Below are 9,124 nucleotides of genomic sequence, written 5' to 3'. Positions count from 1 at the left end.
CCCTGAGTCCTACAGGAGCCAGTGCAGCTCACTAACCTAACAAAAAATAAACTAAACCCTGAAGCGAGCCCTCCCTGTTTAATTTTCTGCTGGATTAGTGAGCTGAACCAAGTGCCAAGGAGCTAGGTGAGTCCCAGAGCCAAGGCAAAGGAGGGTACATAAGGGAACAGCCAGGACTATCTCTTTTGACAGCAGCTCACCAGCAGACCAGTCCTACTCTCCTGCTCAAAACACCTCTGTCTCATTAACTTTGGTGAGGAGAGGGAGTGGATTTGTTCCATATCTCCTATAGGTGCAGGTTTGGCAAGTTTTAGGGGTTTCCTCCTCTTTTTTTTTTTTTTTTTTTTTTTTTTTAAATATTACAGACATAAGGGCATGCTTGTCATGCTCTAGAAAGCATGAGAAGAAAACCAAACCTAAAAGAAACTTCTGTGTGCCCAGCTCTCGTAAGGTTTGCAATGGTCCCAGGATGCAGGGAGAGCTCGATGTACAGTGGTGTACCTACTCTTCAGAAAGATCTGACCTGATGCCCCCCATGACTGCTACAGACAGGTTTTATTTTGCAAGCACATGCCATGTTTTTAACCAACCGTCAGCCATACCCTGCATCCCACAGCAAGACCCAAGCTAGGCAGCATCTTGAATATAAGGACTGAGACATAAAATTTAATCCAAGGTCCCAAAGCAAGCAGACAGCTTCAAATACTTCCAGTAGCTTGTTGCTGAGAAGATTCCCTGCCAAGTCCCCTCCAGGTGATGTCGCCAAGCACTGAAGGCTTCCCTTCCACGTAGATCGTGTTGGTCCAGGAAACAACAGAGCTGCAAACTGTTGAGGCCAAGTCACTACCTGCCAGCATGGAATGACATCTCCTCATCAGCTAGGGATGATTAGAACAGGGAGGCTGCATTGAAAGAGTCTGGAGTCACCAAGGTCTCCTTGGACAAATCAATCGATTATACATAGATACGCTTTAAATTCAGGAAAATCATCCAGTTACAAAATGAAACTCTTTTTTCTGCTCCCCCAAATTGCCTGAGGACTACAGTAAGTTTACCTGTTCCTCTGCCAACAGCCAGATCTCATCTGAACACCAGCCACAGCTTGGTGAGGGCGGCCTTCTCACAGCTCTGTCTATCCTGCTCCAGTTGTGTCAGATCGCTAGCAAAGCATGGCCCATCGTGTATTTCAGCTGCTCAGAAATCAGAAGCATTGAAAAGGACCAGAGTGATAACTGATCTTTCTGGAACCACCCGTGTGATGAGTATAGCAAGGAAACTGCATCTTCACCAGCACTGAGCAGCTCCGTGGTTCATCCAGCCATTCAGACAATGCCCCTCGACCATCTCCTTCCTACCAGTGAAACCACAAGTGCCTCAGAGGGATCCTGCAGGGCAACGACTCGGCGTAAAAGATTATTCCTCAAGACCTTTAACAAGCTTCCCAGCCTGAGTCCGGGTTGCCTTGATGTGGAAAGCTTGCCTGACATCACCTCGTACTTGACCTCAGGCTAGTTTTGCTGTGCATTTGCAGCGTTCAGGATGATTTCAGCCTACCAGCAGATTCGAGTTGATGCCGTGTCCTTACTGGGTTTGTCCAACGGCGGTCGGAGCAGCGTGCTGCTTGTGTTGACGGTATCGATCCCAGGTAGCGTCACCTACAATACCTACAGGGTGCAGCGGGTCACAGGAAAAACAAGATGACACACGCCGGCTGTGCACGGGGTGAGGAAGTTCATGAAAACACCTCTGATAAATATTCAGCTCTACCAAGCATGTAGCTCTGTCCCTGTGACATGTTTATTCAAGCAACCTGGATAACCCACGTCAGCACGCTCGAGATGTGCTCGAGGCCCTGCAGAAACACCGCAGAGGGGGCGACCCATCTCTGCTGGGGGGTGGCAGCAGCACAAGGCTCCTTTCCACCAGCCCCAGGGTTTGCAGCAGTGCAGCTCCAGCACACCAGCTGTGGGGTGGACACATCTCAACGTGTTCCTTCCAGCAGCGTAGCCAAAAACCCCTGACCCTAGCGAGGCGAGCGATGTGGTCGGCAAGCTGCAGCTTAAGCAGTGTAATTACAACCACGCTTGGAGCTTCCACCCCTGGCCGGATCGCATCTCTTGTAACCCCTACCCACTGGCAAAACTCTGCAGCGAAGACTTGACCCGAACGAAAAGGCTGATATAAACACATCCGTAGGGTTCTGCCAGCAATCAGAAGTGAGGGCGGGGGGAAATCCCTCCTAGGAGCCTAACAAAGCCAGGAAACCTTTTTAAGCAAAACCGGCCTATCAGAGCCACAGAGTTAACGTTTAAGGCTGGATGGACAATAGCGACAAGAAAAGTGTTAAATGACCTGTTCATCTCAGCAGCATATTCATTAGGCTAGTTAGGGAGCTATTTCAAAAGCCTTCAGTTTGGACCTAGCTTCTCCCACCGCTGACCTTCTGTGTTAACATGCAATAGAGATGAAGAGGCTCAGTTAACCCTTCTCTAACTGGTAGAGTCGAAAGCTGTTTGCAGAGGTTTGATTTAGAACTGTAACAACTTTTTTTTTAATTCTTATTATTTTTAAAACAAGAGTTTGACTTCAGTAAAAATGAGGCGGGATCCCTGCGGTCCACGTGAAGCTCTCCCATTCTTACAACACGTGGGATTTCCACGCGTGGATTTTCTGATGCCCACGGCCTGCGGCTGAATTCCAAGTTCTGTAACTACAGTAAAATATTTGTAATTGCTCACTGGGATCTCAGCCAGTGAGAATATTTCCTCTCTAACCTATTAAACAAAAAGAGTTATCTTAAATACGTGCTGAAAATAGAAAATAAAATTAGCAGTGGTGTTTAAGGGAGCCTGCCAGCATGCGAGTTCAGAGAGACAGAGGTTAATTTGATCCCAGTTCAACTACGGGAAACCTCATGCTCCGACAATTAAAATATTAGTCCAGATGAACAGATGACCCCCCTCCACCCCTCCGAATCCCCTAACGTGGAGGCACAGCCTGTTATCCCGTGTAGCCATATCCCATTAAGCTGACACCTCTGCAGGAGTAGGATACATTCCCAGTTGCACACACAAAATTAATTATTGTCAAATGCACTTCATGGGGACTGAGGTGAGAAATACAAGTTAAAATAATTGACAGTCATATTAGGCAGCAGTTCAAAACCTCCTCGCGGTACAAACACTGGCAAAACAAACAGAAACTCACCGTTACCTTCGCAGGTGGCCTCCCCCCCACCCTCCCTTCCTCTCACATTGTCCCTTCTCCTCTCGGCTCTTTCTTCCTCTTTCTCTCCCTTCTCCCCCTCCCTTTTTCTGCTTCCCTTCACACCTCAGACCTGGCTCCCTCCCAGCACAAACTGCCAGGCTGCCCAGGGGGTGGCAAGCAGGCAGTTTGCCCCTGCACACCTGCTCCAAGAGATTTGCCACCGCAGCGTCGCACCTCCCACGCGACCAGATCCCTGGAAATTGCACGGCCCCTGCATGCTGCATCCCTACACGCCCAGCTCGTCTCTGCTCCCCCATCTAACACATCCCTCCTGCCGCAGCACACTTTCTTCAGGCGTCTCCCCCCGTGCTCAGCTACCACAGGACCATCTGCTTCTGTGTAACTTCGTTTTAAAGAGGTCCTACCCAAAACCATGTAACCCCAAGGGACCTGGGGTATAAGCAATGAGCAAAATCCAACTTCAGAAGGGGGTTTCTGGTTACACACACAAAAAATATTAAAGATATTGAAAAAAAAATAAATCTACCTACCCCACCAAGCCAAATACTAAAGGTAGGAAGAGGGGACAACTAGAAAGAATCTCTACAAGTTTCCCATAGCCTTCAGAGGAGATCAAGTCTAGATGTAAATTTAAAGAAGACTGTGAGTGTTCTCCCTGCACTTTAATTGGCAAGCAATCAAGACCACATTCAATGCAACACAAGTTCTTGTAATCACGCTGTGACAGCGGACCAAGGAACTCCATTAGGAATGCAGTGCAATTCCAACCCAACAGCAGGCCAGCAAAGGACCAGATATAAAGGGAGACACGACCCCACGTTAGAAAGAGGCTGGCGATCATGTGGCCAAGGCTTGGTTCGGACAGCACTGAATTGATGCTAACAGAAGCAATCAGAAGGCTTGGCGCTGGGACAAGAAAGCTGCCACCGCATACTTATTTCCCTGCATTGAACTGTTGTTGTTGTCAGAGGTGGTTTCAGACCATCAAATGGCTGTTTCCAAACCCATGACTGCCCCCACCTCTCACCCACTCCCCCAAGCGACATCTGGACACGAGAGCCTGCCCTTTTCTCTTTGGCCATCCCACCACCACCCGCACTTCAAAACAGGACAGGGTCAGCACACTGCACGCAGACCAGATGACACATTAAACCCACTAACGCTCGAATGAAAGAAAGAGGAGCCTGTTCTGCAAGAGGCATCATCTTGGTGCTCCACTATCTCCCAACACATTTCTGAATGCAGCTTTGAGGCTGGCCAGAGCCATCAATTGTTTGTAACAGCTACAGCCAGGCTGCCCGTCTCCAGCTGCCTGTGTCACTGCTGAGATCAGGAGTGACGTACCACGCTCTTGGCTGGGCAGGAGGAGGAACGAGCTCTCTCCACACGAGCTGTGAACCAAGAGCTCTGTCTGCCTCTTCCCACCCTGGTCAGGCTCCTGGATCGATCAGCTGCTGGACTGCCTTGCAGTGACCAGCTGTTCCCACTGGCACCGTAAGTAGGCTGAAGGTCTAGGTGCAAGAGAACCGGAGGCCACGGGGTGATTCCAGCCCGGTGGGAAACACACTGCCAGCACAACAGAGCTTTGCGAGGGGTTAAAAAATCATGAGGAAGGACACAAACAGCACCAGTCCTGCAAAGGAGGAGACCAAAGCAGTTTTCTTGCCTTGCGACAAGCACAGTGCTGCTTTCTAAAACTGACTGCAAAGCTATGAAATGAACACTTTGCCATATGCATGTGTCCTCACTAAAAGCAAGGAAAAAATGCAAATAAATTAACAAATATTTACAGTTTAGGACAACATGCAATCGCTTATAAAAATAACCCACCAGAGTGACACTGCACAAGCTGATTCTCTAAAGGGTTAGGTGGACCTTCAGCTAAAGGGAATGACAAACAGCCAAACACTGGCTTAGGAAGCCTCTCCAAGTCCCTTCAGCTATTTTGTTTTCCCCTGCCCATAACCTCTTTGTCCCCTACCTGCTTCTTCCTTTCTCATAAATCTGTTCAGAAAATATTGCTTCCTTTTTGGTATCAGTTTGGCGCTATCATTTCACCATAGCAACAGACAGCAAACAGCAGCTCACACAACTGGAAGTTGTTGGGTGATTCAGGTGGGCTCTCCCGTGACGGCAGACTGGAGTGACTCCGCGCTTCTGAAAAAACGATCGGTTGCATAATTCTAGATTTAATTCTGCTACGAGAGAATACACACAATTAACTAAATGCTACCAATTAAACTATCAAGAAGGAAGAATATTTTCAATAACTGCACTTCGTCTGCAGCTATACTGTAATCAAGGCATGACAGCAGCTCCTGCAGACACACCGACCTACCTTGGAAGTTGCTGCCTCGAGTCCTGAAGACAGAGATGGACCACAAATCCCACGGCTATAACTGGGTAAATCCTCTTCATGGATATCCGTGCTGGCACAGGCCAAACTGCTAGCAGTGCCCAAGCTACTGGGGCAGGGTGGAAGACTTTGTGAAGGACCAAAGCTCCAAGTCACTCCCGAGCAGTGCCCAGCCATGAGGACAGATCTGGGCTTAGGCACTAGAGCACGAACCGAAGCAGATGAGGCTAAATCCTTCCGCTGTGCCATGGAGGTACTACACGCAGGGCCAGTGGGGAAGAGTAAAGAAGGATGCTGAAGCAGTGAAGGAGAGGAAGGGGAGTGTTGCAATGTACAGCTGGGACTTCCATGTGTATATTTACATTACTGAAAAGCCTGCATTTCCCCTCAACACATAGAGTTGAAGACTATGACAACGTAACTTTAGTTGCTACCACCAGGAGTGTAAACGTACCCCTGATGATGTGGAAGGAACAGTTTATTTGGAGGAAAAAATAATAATAAAGGGTGGCAATTTCTGCCGAGTACTCCTGAAGCATTCTCATCGCTTCACAGTTGTTGAACATCTGCTTTGTTAACATATTTAATTCCTGTTTTGCACAGGAGTGTTGGAACATTACAATGAGGAAATAACAAACAGTTACAGTGAAAGCCTTTCTAAAACGGTAGTGTTTGGGTGTGCACAAATCCTTATAAAGGCCCAGGTATATATATACACCAACAATCATCTTAAAGGAAGGTGAACTTTCCCCCCCGATTTGCAACTATTTCAATTTTCTTTCAGGATTGTTAAGCCACTTTGGGTTTAAAAGGCATTTTCTATTGAGACCAGGGGTGTGTATTGTATGCCCAACCAAGATTCCACTGAAGTCAATTAACATTTTTTTTATTTATTATTACAACTTCTCATCCTAAGATAAAGGTGTTTGTTAAAATTCTCCCCAAATGTCTCCACTTTGTTCTTTTCCCTGACTAAAAGTAGATGCCTTTCAAAGAAAAATAGCTTCAATCATAAAAGAAAGACAAACACACTGAAAAGATTTAAAAAAAAAAAATCAAGAACCTGCTAAACTTCCTTTCCTGTATCATTAGAGACAGCACATTTTCAAGATAGCAGCAGCAGCCCAGCATATTTGGCATTTAAAAATATACAAATAGTTTAGACCTCTCTGTTCTTTAATTCATACACTGGTGTCAAAATCCTGAGCTCCAGCTACAAAACGCCACTGAATTTAGCAGAATTTCATAGATAAAATTCAGGGAAATATTCAGCATTGTGTTCCTCAAGTGTAGTTGGCCCATAGCATACTGGCTGATGGGAGAGAGGTTTTTCCCACCATCACATCAATTGTTGAGAAAAATAAATAAATTAGTAACTATGTATTTCAAAATCCTATTTTCCTGGGGGGAAAAAAAGAAAGGGTAGTTACATGGAAATGGCAAAGTTATTTGGTCTTACTGTGAAAATGGTAACTGTGTCTCTGGTTCATCTTGCACTTTTTTCCATCAGCTCATTTGTTTTCCATGTGGCTGCTTGTATATATACAATTGTCTTGGTTATCATATGCTGAACATTATTGTTATGCGCTCAGATTTATTCCCAGCATGAAAATTATTTGAAAACGGGTGGAACGAGGGGGAGAAACACAACCATCGTCTGAGGAACTCACACAGAAGAGTGCTCAACAGCTTCCTTTCAGATTTGCCTTCCCTGCCAAGAAAAGGCATTGTTATAGTGACAGCCAAGAGGCGTGTGTTATAACAGGAAAATCATATGGGATGCAAAATCAAAATCTCAATCACAGGAGAAAATCAAGACAGCCTAGGAGCGTGCATCCAGCGCTGCTCTTTTCTCCCTGCCTCCTAGAACAAGTTGCCAATGCCTTGTCCTTTCTGAGGTGATACGGAAGGAGGGACGATGCCCACAGCAGGGTAGGTGGGCACACTTGGCAAGATCCCCCCCAGCACCACGTCCCTTTTCAGCACTGCTCACAGGAGGTCTCCTCCGCCAGCACAGCCGGACCTGGGGCAGGTCTTCACCACTAGACCCCATCAAATTCAGAGCATGACCCTCCAGTGCCACGAAGCAGCATAACCACATTGGCTCAAGCACCAGTGTGATGTTTTTGCTGCGTTATTGTTTCCATGTTTTCGGCTCCCCGAAGGAGTGCTGGGCCCAGGGTTAACACCCATGCTCAGCCGACGATTCAGATGATCCCCGGTGATAATTTAAGAACCAAGTCATCAAGTCGGTGCGGATCCAGATAGAAATCAGGCTGGACTCTACATGCAGCCTGCTGTATTTCTGACCAGCAGATTATACCTCTCAGCTTCCCCTACTCCCAGCTACTAAGCACTACTTGTCTGTTGTAGTAATTCTGGCCAACGCAGCTCACTACTACTTACCCTCTTAGAATAATCACACCCTTACAGTACCTCTGGCAGCCTAATGTTTTGCACTGAAATCTGAGAAGGCCTGAATAATCCTAATAGCAGTTCGGCAGTGCCACTCTCACAATTATTATATAAAAGGTAAGTGTGCTCCCACCAGCTCGCCATTTAAATTTATAGTGATTGGTTCCATGCTGTAACGAGGCAAGCAAAAAAAAAAAAAAAAAAAAAAAAAAAGCTCACAGCCTTCATTTAAGAGGTCTACAGTAAATAAAAAATGCCAAGGGTTGTGCCTTGGCCCCCGGTCTGCCAGCTCTCCGTGCAGGAAGGGGATTCGGGCTCCCTTTCCTAGGCAAGCATAAAATGCCGGGTGATATACTGCTCTGCGAGCGCAACTGCAGCGACAGCAGGAGCAACTCACGCCGCTGGTCCTAAGGAAACCTTCCGAGCAAGCCCGGGCTGGTATGGCTGACACAGAAATCACAGGCAGCCTGTGTTCCCACCGCCGCTCCCACACCTTCGCAGGGTTTAGCGATGCCCTGTTTCCCAGGTACGAGGCTGCGTGGAGCTGAATCCCTGATTAATTCGGCGCGCAGCGCTGTTACTGTATTGAACAAAGGCTGCCAACTCTGTCAGATGTGGCAAGTACTGTATGAATTATCTTTTTCATGAGGAGCGCAGACCTTGAGAAGGTTTTTTAAAACTATCTCTGGAGACTAAAGGCCACTCTGTTATTCTGAATCGAGACTGCAGGGAAGACAGGTCCTTGCTCGTGAGATTTTAATTTCAGCAGCTGCATGAGTAACTTTAGAAAAGACCCCCTGGGTCTGCTCCTGACTCGTACCAAGGTCAAAGGCCAAGATTTGGTGCAAGTTAGTCAGCAAGGTGCAATTCTGCTACAGAGACCAAAATGTCCGGGGATGCAGGGCTCCGCTGCTGCGATGTTTGTCAGTGCTGGGTGAAAATGCCCAAGGTGCCTGCTCCTCCGTGCTCATCCTCACTGAAACCACACCGGGGGCCTGCAGGTCCCCTTCTGCCCCTCACAGCCGGACCCCACACCATTGCCTCAGCACAGAACACGCTGTCCCCAGCTGACTGCCCATGTGGGAGGCTTTGGAAGCGGTGATCAATGAGAACCACCCACGGCCC

The 9,124-nt window shown here is 47.5% G+C and overlaps 1 protein-coding gene across 5 annotated transcripts in view; it reads right to left on the bottom strand.

The window, feature by feature from the left end:
• Positions 1-536: 536 nt before the first annotated feature.
• The window catches only part of LOC311444007 (uncharacterized protein), a 31,010-nt gene continuing 22,422 nt past the window's right edge, over positions 537-9,124 (bottom strand). For 2 of the 5 annotated variants that reach the window (XM_084534743.1, XM_084534740.1), the window contains 3 exons: positions 5,317-5,385; positions 1,056-1,664; positions 537-902 (listed from right to left, as the gene is read on the bottom strand). In XM_084534743.1, the coding sequence (XP_084390869.1) occupies positions 1,656-1,664; positions 5,317-5,385 (78 nt within the window). In that variant the 3' untranslated portion in view covers positions 537-902; positions 1,056-1,655. Of the gene's footprint in view, positions 2,711-4,572; positions 4,862-5,209; positions 5,386-5,566; positions 7,296-9,124 lie in introns of all 5 variants that reach the window. The other 3 variants (XM_084534744.1, XM_084534742.1, XM_084534741.1) reach the window with 3 other exon arrangements.

This window comes from Aythya ferina (genome assembly GCF_964211825.1).
Source record: "Aythya ferina genome assembly, chromosome: 13".
Lineage (NCBI taxonomy): Eukaryota > Metazoa > Chordata > Aves > Anseriformes > Anatidae > Aythya > Aythya ferina.
Note: the sequence above shows the minus strand (reverse complement) of the source record. Positions and strands in the feature narration are given on the sequence as shown.